The sequence below is a fragment of the Falco naumanni genome, chromosome Z (genome assembly GCF_017639655.2).
Source record: "Falco naumanni isolate bFalNau1 chromosome Z, bFalNau1.pat, whole genome shotgun sequence".
Classification (NCBI taxonomy): Eukaryota; Metazoa; Chordata; class Aves; order Falconiformes; family Falconidae; genus Falco; species Falco naumanni.
The window spans coordinates 46,123,040-46,137,981 of NC_054080.1; the positions used below are offsets into that span (position 1 = coordinate 46,123,040).

A 14,942-nucleotide genomic window follows, 5' to 3' on the forward strand; every position below is an offset into this window, starting at 1 on the left:
TCCCTTATCTGAGCTGCAGCTCTCTAATGAGAACAAAGGAGCCTAACTCTGCCTCCTGTGGTGGGGACAAACTGAATGTTTTTGAGCCACAATTTACCCTCTGACATGCACAGGCTAATCTCCCTAAACTTGCCCAAACTCCCTTTTCTGGGGCTTTTTGAGGTTTGACAATGCAACCATTGTGTCCTAATTTGGAAACTATTCTTATGAGACAGGCCCAATCTATAATCCCATTTTTCTTCAGAATAAAGCCATGCCTTTGAAATGGTGATGAGGCTGATCTACCATGCCATTTATATTCCCATGTAATAATAACTTTTTAATGACCTCTTTTGATTGGATTTCATGCATTCAGGCAGCTAACTGCTAAAGAACAGAAAGATGTCACCTGTATAAAAGAAGATGCTATTTTTCTAAAGTATTTCCAACATTTGTCTGTATTGCCTTTCTGTAGTTCCTAAGTAATTTGAAAAGGAACCAAAGGTGCAGAACTGATACTTGGGTGTATAGTCATACTGGGACTTGCCACTGATGGCAGCAAAAAAAATGCCTGAAAAATGCCCCAGAGTATGTGAGGCACCAAATCTTCCTCCCTTTCAGAAAGTAAAAGCAGCTCAGAGTGTCTGCTCCTGAACAGATTATAGCAGAAAAGCTGACAGAAGCTTCCTGGAAAGCACCTGAATTGTCATCTTTCCCTTCTTCATCATCTAATAGAATTTAAATAATGAAAATACTCTAGTAATTGCAGCTCTGTGGTCTGGTGTATTTGGTATTAGAATCTTGTGCCAAGGGAACATTTGAGAGCTAAATGTGGTGTTTGATTTCAGATCACAGAAACTCCATTCTTTGACAAGACACATTTAGTATGCATTTATACATGCTGAAGCTCATTACACTGATTGGGGTGCCACAGCAGTGAAGAAAATTACATTGGTAAAGCCTAATGCGGATTAAGAGCAATGATGAGATAATAAACTGTACAAGATTTTTAAAAGAATACTGTTACATGTTAGTGAGCCAGACTAGGGCACAGACTTTCTCAAAGCTGTGAAGAAAATGAAATTAAATTTCACACATCGGTTCGAAGCTACGTTCTATAAGCTTGTGACTACTCTTGAGTATCGCTAGGTAGGTATAAGTGATTTCAGCAGGTGAGTGAATGCCATACATTAGTTGTGTAATCCCTCCATGTATCTGTCTAATACATTTGCAGTTTTAGGCAATGTCCTTTCCTTACAGATCTATTGCTGCCCAATCCTGGAGAGTGTACTTTTGAAAAAGATGAGTGTGTGTTTACCCAGAAGAGGAGAGGTCGTGGGAGCTGGCACAGGTGGAGGGGTCCAACTCCCACATCATACACTGGACCAAAAGGAGATCACACTACTGGGGTAGGTGAGTTAAGCTCCACATTGAACTTCCAGAACAGAGATAGATAGTCAATCAAAAAACCTTTGAAATTATAACCTAGAACACTGAGGAAGTTTTTACAAATGAAGTAAAAATGTTTCTTAGGGATCTACAGATGATTTTGAGAACGTGATGTTTAATCTGAATTGCCTGCAGAGCAAGTGGGCAATTGGGTCTTTGATTTCCTAAAGTAACCCTTTCCTTTAGGAGAAAAAAGGACAGGATGACTCTCTACAGAAAAGCCTTCTCCCAAACCCCTAGCTTATGTAACTATTCCCTGAAACTAAAAGGCAAACAAGTGGTTGGGATCTCTTCAGCATGAACACCTTCCTGTTCAAACTTAGAAGAAAACATAGATACTAAAAGAGGTACCACGGACCTTTTCCCTTGAAAATCCACTCCATAACCCCAGTTGTGTAATTTAAAGTATTTAGACAAGCGGGACCCCCATTAGCATGAGCAAACACACAGAAAACTGCATCAGAATTGCCCCCACATGGGGGGCAGTACCTGGTTGGTGGCTTCTGAAAATGACGAACTGCGTCACTGCACTGGCTGCTGGTGTTCCTGCAGGAGAGGATCTCAGTAGCAACTCCCAAGTACAATGGATGAAACTGCCTTAAGGTTTGATACATAGCTTTAAAAAGGCTTTTGAGGCCTTTGGGTTTGCCCTCCTTCACAGTGGCTAGCTTCATTCGACAAATTACACAGTCAGTTGCAGACAGGCTGGCTTACGCACAGCAGCCATCTCTCCAGTCTGTTAAAAATTTTAACTGGATTACAAGGGCAGTTGGCCTGCTCAAAAGGCTCACGAAAAGCTATAATTATTCTGTCAACTGTGACTGAGTGTAAACCACGTTAAATATTGTCAAATACAGTTATTTGAACTGTGCATGTGAGGTCTTGCTCTATGCAAGCTTGTAATTCAAGTTACTCTGGAAAACAGCTTTGTTTCTAGTTAATAAAATAACAAATGTTTCTAGTTAATAAAATAACAAATGTTTTGCCTTGTTTCTGATCTCTTTATCTATAAAGATAGGCTTCGTGCATATTCAGCAAAATCTCCCTTTCCTATCTCCTGGTAAAATTTCTGTAATAGCTGCCTCCTGAGCAAGGTATGGAAATTGACTAGAGAGATGTAAACTCATGGCGTGTGGGACTGTACAGCCAAAATCCTGCATGTGGAATTGAGAGTGCAGATGGGAGTATTGCTCTTCGGCTTGAAATTTCAGATCACCAAGAAATTATGTTCTTCCATTGCTAATTCTAAATAGTACTGTTTCTGTGTAGAAATTTGAATAGCCTTCAGAGATAAGTGAGTTTTAAAGCTTAAAACTTCTCTTATGTATTATGAAACAAAACCAAGAAACATTACCTATAAATCTGACCATATTCTGACCAGATCTGTTGGCTAAGTTAAGTGGAAAATGTAGGCTATCCACAAATCAAGAACATTTTCCCAATAATGATATCTTTGTACTGTGGAATGACTTTCAAAAGGGAATATTGAAATTTGTGTGCCTTTTCCATTTAAAAATTAGATGACATTAGAGTGAATTAAATGACATACTGTGTGTAATTGCTGCTGTCCAGTTCTGCTGCATCAACTAGACATGTGATCACCAGCTGTTAAATAAGTGAGAATTTTTCCTAATGGTTTTTAAAGGTAATTTGACAATTTTTATTTTGCAAAGTGGCCGAGACTGTTGGAGAGGCATCTGTAGGCCACCTCTGTATTGTTTGGCATACCTTTCTTTTTCTATAAAATACAATCTAAAATTACTACATTGCATTAAAGTTGCTCCTTGTTTTGGTAGCTAATCAAACTCAATTCCATAAAAGGATTAAATGATAAATATATTTTATCCTTCCTCTTTCAAATACACTATATATCAGCTCTTGTGTTTCCAAGGACAATAACCTTCTCCTTATAGTAGAGCAACACTTAAGAGTTACTTGCTTAAGGGAAAGGATGGGTTGATAGCACAATTTTCTTGATTTCCAAGGTAGAAACTGCCTTTAGACCTATTTTCAGTTTATGTAGATCCCCAAGTAGTCTGAGAATTGACGCTGATAGCTCAACTTTAGAACTGGTGAAGCAAAACAATCTTTAATCCTGGCCTGTGACAACATTTATGCCTTATTTCGCACAAGTCTTTGCAGCAAGATGTGCTGAGAAATACTTGGATCTGGATTCACAAAACCAAGAGCTGATCTAGTCTTTCCAACAAGTTCATAATACGATTCAGGCCTTAGAACTAAAGGCAAATTATTTTATTATACTATAGTAGGTACTTGTAGGTTTTGATTTTTAACTCAAGGAACTTTTAAGCACAATGAACATCAAAATCCTTGCAATGGCTTGCACTAGGTTTGATATAAATAGCCTTGAGAGTTCTCCAAAACACTGTACAAAATTATCTTTTCTTTACAGACCTACAGCTTTAGATAATGTTCCTTTTCCCCGTTTCTCTCTACTGCTGCTCACCACCTAACTACAACCTAGGTTAGAGGGGATGTCTTCAGCAGGGGTTTGTGTAGGCAATAGGACTTCTGAATCATGAGAGACACCCTGAGCATCCACTGGCTGGCTGTTCTTGCTGCTCTCAGCCTTTCTTCTGCCTTACTGATCCTTAGGAATCCCCTCTCCCCAAGGGAAATCTCACAAACAAGCTGGTGGAGGCAGGGCAGCTTGTTTTCTCCAACACCACAAAAAGGGAGCAGTAGGACTGCATGAGGTGCTGCTGCAAAATCTGAGTTCACTGCATGCTGGTGGAGTGTGCATCTCCAGATACAGAACAGCTGCTGTATTCAGCGGATGCGACTTGGGGATATTCCTGTTTTCCGACACACCTGAGTTTGCCCCAACTGGAAATAACCAAATGATGGATTGAGGTGGGGGGAGGGGAGGGTATTAATTTGCCTGCCACCAATTAATGACTAATTTTTCCACAGATCAGAGTTCATGACAATCTTTCATGGATTCTAGAGAGTCTAGTTTTCCTCACTTGTGTCTTCACATCTTTATTACAGAAAGAAAAATATTATTGATGTCATATGTGATATAAGAGGTATTTCAATTAATTTGCTTTGTTAATAGCATCAGCTCCAACCATTGCCTAAACTGTATCCTAGGACGGACACACAGCTGCCTCTGAATTCCACTGTCAGAGTGCATTCCTGATTTAAGAACAGCTATGATTTTTTCTTATTTGTGTTCCTTTCTGTTGCTGTTATTTCGTCAGATATAAACAAATTTTTAAGTGTTCTTAGATTAGCATTCACAGATATTACCATTATTACACTGCACGATTATTACAGTATCACAAATATTACCGTTCCCAAATGTAAGTCTACAGCATAAAAATCTTCATCAAAATTGTTTCATAGTTTTTTTATATGAGTATGTTGAGTGCAATGAACATACTGATAGAATGTATTCTACTTTGCTAATATTAGCTTGTGTATCTTTTTAAGGATACTACATGTATATAGAGGCATCCAACATGGTCTATGGACAGAGAGCATACCTAGTTTCAAGATCACTAAGAGGAACCTCTGGGAAACAGTGCTTAACATTTTTCTATCACATGTATGGAGCTGGGACTGGATTATTAAGTGTTTATCTCAGAAAAGAAGGTGATGATGAAGAGATTCCTTTGTGGAGGAGGACGGGGGAACAAAGCATCTCATGGCTGAGGGGACTGATAGAGTATGAAAGTGATAGAAACTACCAGGTAAGAAGAAACAAACAAAAAGCAGTCAAAAAGGAATACAGAACTGAACAATGTGCTGGTTTTGGTTTGTTTGTTGGGGTTTTTTTTCTAAATAATATTAAGATGTAGATAGGATTGAATGGATACCTGAACAAGCTGAAGTAACGTGTAGTTTTTTACAGATGAAAGTAGGGAGGGAATTGTTAAAGACATGCAAGTATGAAAATAGTTCATTAATTCAAAATTATTTTTTACAAGTATTTAAATGCTGTTTCCCCATCATTTCTTGTCAATAGTGATATTTTTTTAATTAGCTCACTTGTGCAGTTGCTTTTCTTTCAGCTGTCTAAAGCCCAGTCTAGATTTGACATAACCACTAAGCTGTGATAAAATGGCTGCTTCTTGCAGGATGGTCTTCTGAGGTGGCAAAGGCAAGGGATGATGCAAAGCTACAGCTCTGCCTTTGGTTTCAACAGCGCCACCGTTTCACTATTGCCAGAGGCAAAGCCTGCTTCAGTTTCTCTGTTAAAGAGGAACCTTAAACTGCTATTGAAACAGCACTGGGCACAAAACTGCACTGATCACTAACCAAAGATGTTGTGTGGGTTTTCTTAATCACATTGCCTTAAAAGCCTAGAAATCAGTTAGGAAAAGAAAAAAAAAAAAAAAAAAACACCAAAAACAAATCACAAACAAACCACAAACTTCTACTAAAAAGCAAGTTTAGCTTCATCAGTAAGACCACATGATATTGTAATGCTTTTTTTGCCCCCTCAGGTCTTGCTTGCGTATGGGCAACACAGTGATACATTTGGGCTGAAAAGCAAGGCAGCAATGCCACATTACTAGAGATAATCTATCAGTGGTGTGTAACACACATTGATTTCTTAACGAATTGTGAAAACAAATTTGCATCCTTTGGCATTGCACACACCCAAATTCTCTGCCCAGGGCAATCAGTCCAGTGATGGTGCACAGAAGTTTCTTTCTAAGAAGCAGGTTTTCAGGAGACACTAGATCCTTGAACAGACTGCATGGGTATTATTTTTTTTTTTTTTTAATAAGTAGTTTCCTCCTGTGGGATTCATGAAAAGCTGTGCCTTACCTTTACAGATTATTTTTGAGGCGATCCGTGGTGTGTCAATGAGAAGTGACACTGCTATTGATGATATTCTGTTCCAGGCAGGACCCTGTTTAGGTATGTTTAAACATATTTCTTTTCCTCTTAGGAGACACCTAGCAGACAGGTGGTAATTCTTCCCTTGAATTCCCACTGAATGGTCTGAACTGTCATGCTGCTGGTTAGTGCAGAGTTTTTGTTTTCTAGTAAGATGTGAGACCACTGTCAGAATCTGGACTAGTAAAGATGCTCTAACACTTTTTAAAAAACATATGGCAGCCCCATCTACATCCAGCATGGTATTACATTCTATGCATTCTTATGTATGGTAAATATACAAATAATTACAGTATTCCCCCCTTCTTTCTATTCTAGAAGTGGAAGAAATTCAATTCTCATCAGGCTATCCTGACAACTTAAATGAAATTGAGTACTAAATACAGTCTGCTGAAAGGAATGAAGGGCATAGAAGATTTGTATGTGAAAAACTCCACAAACAGCCTATTTTAAAATATGTTTTAAGTAAATACCGGACTGGTTTGAATATACACCAATGTATAGGAAGAACTCAGAGCAGTCAAGTTCCTCGCCTTTGCAATGAAGTTATTAACTCAGGGCTTCTTAGACTTTTTTTTTTTTTTGGTTGTTTGCATGAGATATCAGTTATTATATAAAGGCTACCCATTTTGCACAGATCATTCATTTTAATGGCTTTTTTTTTTTAGAAAAAAAACAACCTTTCTGGTATGTAGGTAAAAAGAAGAAAGTAAAGGTGCACAATTGCAATCCAATATTGTGTTATCTTAAATCTGCATTCAGTGAATGTTTTGTGTTGGGTATACAATGGGTTTTTGTTAAGGATATTATGAATATTTTGAAATAATAACGAAAATAGTATTAGCTACTTGTAACAGCCTACAGGTTAAGTGCAATTATTCATGATGACAAATCTCTCTGGGAAACTTAACACTCTGCTGGCAATTTGTTGTGGTTTTGTATTCTTTTACTATAACAAGTATATTTGTTGTCCTTGCCAATAACAAACTCACTTTTAGTGTTCCAGTATAATACAGTGTAAGCTGCTGACATTTTGAACTATATGAAATGAAACCCTTGCCTATGTGTCTTGTGCATTTTTAAATAAATCACTTTGTACAGTCACAGAGAATGTACACTTTACCCAACCAAGATGCCTTGCATTTATATTAATAGGAAACTGAATTCACACAACATACTAATTCTTAAGATTTATATGTTTGTGTGTAAGGTTTTGTTCTGAAATTATTGTAACTTCCTAATAAAATTAACTTTGAAAATAATCTTATTGCTCTGCTTTAGACTCTATAGTTATTGGTGTAACAAGAAACAACTGAACCTAATATAATAGCCTGAATTCAATACTTGGAATATGAAGAGAATGAAATATGTGAGTCACGTCACCTAAGACACCTGACAGAAAGCAATCTGATCTGCTGCAGAAGTTCCTGTATTGAGCCACAGAAATTATTCTTACAGCCACCACATTCAATATGTTGCTGCAAGATGTGAGCCTTGAAAAGTGGAAATACCCTTTGCTTCTTTCAGAACAAAGTATACATTTTCCCTAAACAACCTATAAGGATCAACAGCACCTAGGACAATCTAGCCCCTTGCATCTTTACTAAGTTTTCATTTTGGAGACACAAACAATTGAAGAGATAGTTCAATTAAATACATTCAGTATTAATGTGTTTATAAGACCACAGAGATTTAAGCAGTTTACTATTTTCTACAGATTGAGGAAGAGCCAAAAGGTATTGACATCTTAACTGCCTATCCTAGCTACCTACAGTCCCCGTCAACAGCTGGTTATGAACACACTGCTCTTGCTATTATTCTGAAAACAACAGCAGCCAGGAACAATGGACAGTTCCCTAGGAGTCAAAACAGTTTTACAGTTGTTCTGTAAAGCGTATGCTTTGGTATCAACATTCAGATCTAATTATCTAAGGAGAAAACAAGTGAAAATTAAGTGGTTAAAATAATCAGGCTTGATGGTTCTCCATACTTCTGCTGGGACTTTTCTGTAAATGAAATGAAGCATGAGGTGTAACTACTGGATTCCTCTTTCTAACAATGTATGCAACTCTGCTTCGCTCCATCAAAGTGATCAGATTTAGTCTGATATGAATAAGAACATAAGCAAAGTACCCTATCCTGCTCTCCACTGAGTGCTCTCTAGGGACCTCACTGGTACAACGATTGTGTTGGTACCATTGAGGGTACTATTTATCCATACGGTGTGAAACATTGTCCTGACTGCAAAAAGAAAAGTCTAAGTTCTTCCTTCAGTAGGGAACAACAGCACCATTCCACCCATTTCTGCTGCAGAAATTAAGGAACAGAGGGAAAATTTGAAAGGTGGCTTTAAATTACTTCAGTGCCTGCTGGATATGGGTTTATAGAATAGGAAATTCACAGACTAGTGAAAGAATGCCACAGCACATCTGAAAACTAGGGAAGATGCATTCGCCACTGGCAAACTTCAGTTTTATCATGACATAAAAACCATTCCATCAGCTCTGTCCAAATAGGAAACTCTCCATGCAATTAATTTCTGACCTGGAACCATATTTTTTTTACTATTTGTTCCTTTCCCACTGCTGTAGTAGCTGTACAGGGACAACAGAGGGCAAAGAACAGTTCTGAGACTTGCTATACAAGGCCTGTTTACTGTCTGAAAACTTCTTCAAAAGCTACTGGAGAATCTACAAGTAATTGCTTTGATCCCAGTTGTGGCACAGTCCATAAAATGGAAAGGAGAAAGAAACCTTCAAGAGCAGCTATAACTCCCCAAACACTAACAGCCTTGTATTTGATTGCTCTAAATGTAGCTTTGTGCTGGAGTGGAACTGAACATGTCCTGATATCAGAGGAACAGCCCTTTTATTGCCCTCTTGTTCAATACTCTTTTTATCCTTTAAATGTCTTCCACTAAGTTGACATTTTGTCATTATCCCCATTAATATCCACACAGAGGGCCAAATTCAGATCTCAGTTACACCAATGGAAAACCAAAATAACAACATAAAATTTTATCACTGTTGTTCTATTTACACTAATGTAAATGAAAATATTCTGGCTAACTAGTGCGTCACATCAAAATAAACCCAACATAAATCTAATTTTACAGTCATGATGCTTCACTAAGGCAGCTCAAACTGAGCACTAAGAGAACTGGCATTTTACCTACCTGGACTGGAACACAGCACACAAGTGTGACAAGTCCACACACAAGAGGCCCACTGCTCCGAAAGGGCCGTTGCGTAAGGCTGAAGAAAGCACGCTTTTCCTGCAACATGACACACAGTTAAAAGGTTCTACCCTCACATTTTGAAAAAGAGAAAACACCATTCTCATCATACCTCAAACAAAATGCTGGATGTCATTATGTCAAATTTACTTAATTTTACCATTTCCATTGGAAAAGCATTTTAATTTGTGATTTAAAGTTTCTTAGTTGCTTAACTTTCAACACTCCTTTACATTACTTGGATCTATATTCTTGGCTATTTTCTTCCCATCCTTTCTCTGTTGTTCTCCTGTCTACCTCCTGCACCTTTCCATTTTTCCCACCTGCATACGTTTTTTCTGAACAGTAGCATTTTGGTCTCTTTCTTGGCCAACTACATATTTGGCTGTGTTCCTTTGATCACTGCTAAGTACTGTGTTACATCTTCCTGCTCTTACATTCTGTATTAGCTTTTACATCCTCCCTCTCTTTTTTCAAGAACTCATCTTAGTCCAAGTAGCGCCTACTTTGCAGCCTTCACAATCTCCTTTTTCTAGCTCTTACCAGCATCCATACTTACCAGATCCTGGAAAATGCTCCCTGACAAATTCTGGGAAAACCATACCTCTTCAGCAATCTCTATTGGAAATATGTTGAAATGGTTCCTTAATCCACCACCACCTCCTCTTTTGGCTGGAAGTCACTTCTAGCTAATTACTCCAGTGCTACCCTTTTGGTCTGCAAGCTTGAGAAACAACTGATTTAGGAGAATACAATTTTTATTACTTACATAACACATTCTCAACTAATAAATCAATTAATAATTTAATTAATGAACAGACACACCCGTGTTACTAATATACAGTGATACAATTTCACACTCTATTACACAGCTATTATCACAAATCTTTTGAATTACATACTTTCAATCTTATTATCCTGACCCTTGCACACACACCCACACCCACACACCCCAACAGTACAAGGGTGCATTTCTATGTTTCTTTATTCTTCTACACCAAGACTTCTGGACATGCACCTGGTGGAGAGTTCAGTGGGTTATCCAAAGTGGCTGTCTAATGTCCTGGTGGGCTTGGACTTGCAGATCAGCTTCACTACTGTCTGTGGGCATCTGCACTCTTACTGCTGGAGCAGAAGTCCCCTTCATTTTTTAACAGAGCTTAATCATTCTTCCCCCATGTACCTGGAACAACCTTTTCACTGCCCTTGTATCTCCCCTTATCTACCTGAATTCCTCTCAAAAAAGCAACCTAACAAATTACTTTTTCCACATTGGTCCCAATTCTGCTACATCCTTACCCAAAGATGCTGTATTGATGTGTTTACCATGGCAATTTTGGTCTTTTCAGGGTATTATAGATACAGTTGCTTAGGTACAGGTGGCCTTGCAAAGCCTCTGCATGCCAAGTAGCTGGTTCATATCGGAAAAAATGTTGTTTTCCTTGTAAACTTTCTAAGACAAAGCACTCTAGGTATGTGTTGATTCCTTTACCTGGTTCCACTTAAGCACAATCTGTTTCTTACATCTGTCTTTTTCAGCACGCTTAATCAGCCTCCTGGTCCCTCATAAAAGCTGTGGCTAGTTATGAGGCCCTGTGTTCCAACAGGAATGCTTGGTCTAAGAGGAAAAAATAAAGCATGCGGGAAAGGTAAGGCACCTGCGAGAGCCTCAGTGACACTGGTGATTGCCCTGCAGTCAAGGTACCAAAACCTCACACACGTGCATTCCTCTAGGATCATTACTAAAGGACATTTATATCTTTTCTAAAGGATGTCCGTTTCCAAAGGACATTTCTATGCTTTTACAGACCTCCTGATCTCTGAAGTAACACATATAAAAATGTTTTCCCCGTTGTTTTGTTAAAAATTAAGAAAAACTAAGCAAACCCAGGCAGGTGCCAGAATAGGCACACAAGAACAGTTCGTTGGCATGGAACCCAGGCTCGTCCCCATGAAGTAAGGGGGATATGTAGAAGGTGCCCACCTCTGAAGCAGTGGACGCCCAACTGCTCGGCTGTGCTGCCGCCTCGTGGGAAGGCCGCTAACACCGCTCCCTCGCGCCGCGTTACCGCCCAGCCGCCGGGGAAAGGCCGCTGGCGGTAGCGGGTGCTGACAGCCGAGGCAGGCCCCGAAGCCTGCCCAATCCCCTCCCAACCCGCCCCGGGCACGGACCTCCAAGAAGTACGCCAGAGGCGGGTCCCGGTGCCCGTCGCCCCTCTTGTGAGGGATAAGCCCCGCGCAGACCGCCGCCAGGGGCACAGCGCCGGCACCTTCCCTCCGCGCGCGTCCCACCGCAGGGTGCACCGGCCGGGAGGCGCCGTCCTCCCGCCGCAGCACCCACGGGAGGTGCAGCCCGTGAGACGGGAAGGGATTCCTCCCGCCCGCCGGGACGCACTCAGGCTGCGCATTACGCCCTGCGTCCTCCTCAGTACTGGGGGGCACAGCCGCGGCCTCCCACGCCCCCGTCGGAAAGCGAAACCGACACCACAGCCTCCCTCCCGCGCCCCTCACCGCCCGCTCTCCTCCAGCCGAAGGGCAGCCGCGCGACTCTCTGCGAGCCAATGAAAAGCCTCGCCCCATCAGCCCGCCCTATCAGCCAATGAGGGCGCTCCGCAGTTGCCCGCCCTTCCTCTCCGGCTAATAAGAGCGAGGCGTAGAGCGCGTACTTTTGGCCGGGGCTCGGGGAGAGCTCAAGTGGGAAAATGGCGGTGGTGAGCCAGAAGAAGCAGAAGATAAGGCTCGGCAACGCTGAGGCGCGCCCCCACTTTGTCGAGGGCTCCATCGTCAGGATCTTCATCGAGAACTTTCTGTGAGTGAGCGGTGGGCGCTTTCACGTCCTGGGTTGTCGGCAGCCGCCGCTGGCTGGCTGTGGGGCGCCTGCGGGCGCTGGGGCGCTCCTGCCCGAGGTCCCTGCCGTCTTAGAGGTTGGTGGCCAGCTTGGGCGGCCTCGGCTTCCTTCCTCACCCTATTTTAAAGCGGGTGTGGCGGTGGGACTTGGCCGTTAAGTCAGGAGGGCCAAACCTGGAGCAGCGGGCTAGCGAGGCAGGGGTGCGCTCGCCGCGGCCATTCTCCGCTGTGGCGCATGGAGCGGGGAGGCGCCCTCGGTTAACAGGGCTTGCTAAGGCCTTGGGTGCCGAGGTGAATCGGGGCTGGAAGGGGGAGGGCGGGAAACTTTGTTTTTCTGGAAGATGGTGCCTTGCTTAGAGGGCGGAGAGAGTCTGCTGGGTAGATTGCGAGTCCCGTAGGTTCTTAGTGCAGCATCGCTTCCGTGGGGGTGCGTTCCCCAGGGGTGGTCGTGTCGGCCCGTCTACCCGAAGGTGGTGGCTCCTGTTGTCTGTGTCGGCCTCTGCATGCTTTTCTTTCCTCCCAGTTAGGTGATTGTCAAGTAGTGGAGGGGAGAGTGCACAAGACGTTCGTAGGGCAGCGGGACAGGCCTTGGGAACCATCAGGATAAAGTGTGGTGTTACCTTTTGCACGTGCTTTCTCCGGTTTCTGTGTGTGGGGACACCGTTTTGTTGGGACCTATTATAGTTACCAGCAGAAATTTTCAGGCCATTTTCTTATGGCTGGTACGCTCATAGCTCCATGTCAGCCTCGAAAACAGTTTTGAGTAGCGTGGTTCATGAATCAAGCTATAGATGCCAAATGAAGCTTCAAACATAGTAGTTTAAGCCTCGGCATTAAGGGTTCAGGCACCTTCTTTTCCAGGACTACGTGGGTTATGCTATTGTGTTGCCATTAGCTGCTTTGTGTTTCTTCTTTGGTGTTAGTGTCTCAGTTTTCTTTGCATTTGGTACAGTGTGGGAACAGAACAGCCAGCGGTGGAGTTCGTTATGAATGTGGAATGTTATTTATCATAACGATATTAACAGTTTGTCTTGAATTTACATGTTTGGGTTTGGTCTCTTCCTGTAGTTGCTATTCCAGTAGGCATACCTGATGCACATGATGAAAGATCTCCAATACAATTAAAAAAAAAAATCACTAATAACAGGCTAATGATTTAGGTTCTTATAACTCAAGAACACTACTGTGTTATTATCAATAGGACGTTCCACAGGCTTCTTGTAGAGCTTAAGGCACAAGTACCTTGCAGAGGTTAGGCACGGGGAATCTCTGACTGCGGTGCAGCATGCAGCTGGAATTAAATGTAACGGGCTTGACTTCACTCAATTTTCTTTCTGTCTTTTTTCTTAATTGTAAAATAATGGGATGTCATAGTAAAGTCAATAGAAATTGTCATGTGGCTGGATTTCATTCTTTTTAATAATTTCTTTTGAAGAAAGTTGTAAATGCTCTGGCTGATAGGAATGTATTCCTTGATGTTTGATTGTAGTGTTAGTTTTCACTCTGAGATTTTCTTACAAAGTAGTATTGCAGGGTTGAGTCTAGATTTGATAAAATTTTCTCTCATAATTAATATAATCATAAAGGTTTTAAATCAAGTAAATATTTTTTAAGGTGACATAGTGTTTACAAGGTTCAAAAAATTGCTGTACTTTCCAGAACATATGATTCCTGTGAAGTATATCCAGGACCCAATCTGAACATGATCATAGGTGCTAATGGAACAGGGAAGTCAAGCATTGTTTGTGCCATCTGCTTGGGACTGGGTGGAAAACCTTCTTTCATAGGGAGAGCTGATAAGGTAACTATGAACTTTTTTATTGTTCATGCTTAAACTGAATTTCATTAAGAGACTTTTCCAGCATAGGAGGGGGGGAAAAAGACTGTCTTCCTTGATTTGCTTTATTTTTATAAAAAGTAAGGCATGCAAATTGTAAAATAACCTGCAAACCAAAGGGGTTTTGTTTTAACTAGTTGTTTTGGCTGAATTGTGAAATGGAAACAAGTGAATCCTACTGGAACCAGAGCAGACCAGAGGTTATATGTGAAGATGTCTTCAGCCCCCACAGTGGGGTAGGAAAATATCACTTAATGCATAAAAAAACATTTGATCAGAAATAACAGCTAAAGGAGAAATAAAATTTAGAAACTCCAACTGAATTTCAAAGTATATAGAACCTGTGGAAATAACATGTCCTTACAGGGTCGGAGAATTTATCTAAAAGCATGGAGCCGCTGATCTTTGACATAAATGGAAGTTGGTTTTTTTTGATGGTTCTACGATTATTTTATTTTTTTACTCCTAAGTGATCACGTGTTGACATTATAGTAGGAAGTTTGTATTGTCAATTTAAATTTTTTTCTTGCTTCTTGGATATTCTGTTTGGATGGAACATATTGCAGTAGATCTTCTCAGCACTGAATCCGGGTACCTAAATGGTTGTACATATTCTGTGATTGCAGCTTAGTTTTGAGGGAATGTATATATGGAAATTGACTGCATGGCAGCACTGTGTGGTGGTATTTTTATTGGCTTTTCATGTTTATATATTTTTATACT

At 40.9% G+C, this 14,942-nt stretch overlaps 3 protein-coding genes across 8 annotated transcripts in view; 2 read left to right on the forward strand and 1 right to left on the reverse strand.

Annotated features, from left to right (window-relative positions):
* Positions 1-7,532, forward strand: part of MAMDC2 (MAM domain containing 2) — a 63,113-nt gene extending 55,581 nt beyond the window's left edge. The window contains exons 11-14 of the mRNA XM_040579163.1: positions 1,240-1,392; positions 4,885-5,144; positions 6,237-6,321; positions 6,619-7,532. Of these exons, the coding sequence (XP_040435097.1) occupies positions 1,240-1,392; positions 4,885-5,144; positions 6,237-6,321; positions 6,619-6,680 (560 nt within the window). The 3' untranslated portion in view covers positions 6,681-7,532. The remainder of the gene's footprint in view (positions 1-1,239; positions 1,393-4,884; positions 5,145-6,236; positions 6,322-6,618) is intronic.
* Positions 1,437-12,149, reverse strand: LOC121080869. Of its 3 annotated transcripts, none has more exons than XM_040579161.1 (3): positions 11,520-12,125; positions 9,476-9,574; positions 1,437-1,999 (listed from the first exon to the last, which is right to left on the reverse strand). In XM_040579161.1, the coding sequence occupies exons 1-3, from the start codon at positions 12,113-12,115 to the stop codon at positions 1,990-1,992; spliced, it is 705 nt and encodes a 234-aa protein (XP_040435095.1). In that variant the 5' UTR covers positions 12,116-12,125; the 3' UTR covers positions 1,437-1,989. The 3 variants fall into 3 exon arrangements, 2 of the variants coding, with proteins under 2 accessions (XP_040435095.1, XP_040435096.1); XR_005825515.1 differs by lacking the exon at positions 1,437-1,999 and adding an exon at positions 6,344-6,446 and having other exon boundaries at positions 11,028-12,149; XM_040579162.1 differs by lacking the exons at positions 1,437-1,999; positions 9,476-9,574 and adding an exon at positions 9,595-11,153.
* A 44-nt stretch (positions 12,150-12,193) lies between these two features.
* Positions 12,194-14,942, forward strand: part of SMC5 (structural maintenance of chromosomes 5) — a 56,700-nt gene continuing 53,951 nt past the window's right edge. For 2 of the 4 annotated variants that reach the window (XM_040579156.1, XM_040579157.1), the window contains exons 1-2: positions 12,194-12,344; positions 14,042-14,183. In XM_040579156.1, coding sequence (XP_040435090.1) covers positions 12,238-12,344; positions 14,042-14,183 — 249 coding nt within the window. In that variant the 5' untranslated portion in view covers positions 12,194-12,237. The remainder of the gene's footprint in view (positions 12,345-14,041; positions 14,184-14,942) is intronic. The other 2 variants (XM_040579159.1, XM_040579160.1) reach the window with 2 other exon arrangements.

Bases quoted from the DNA above. Each gene is read 5' to 3' on its own strand.
- LOC121080869 (XM_040579161.1), bottom strand. From the start codon at position 12,115: ATGGGGCGAGGCTTTTCATTGGCTCGCAGAGAGTCGCGCGGCTGCCCT. The intron at 9,575-11,519 runs GTGGGCACCTTC...GTCATGTTGCAG, and splicing joins GGGCGTCCACTGCTTCAGAG to GAAAAGCGTGCTTTCTTCAG.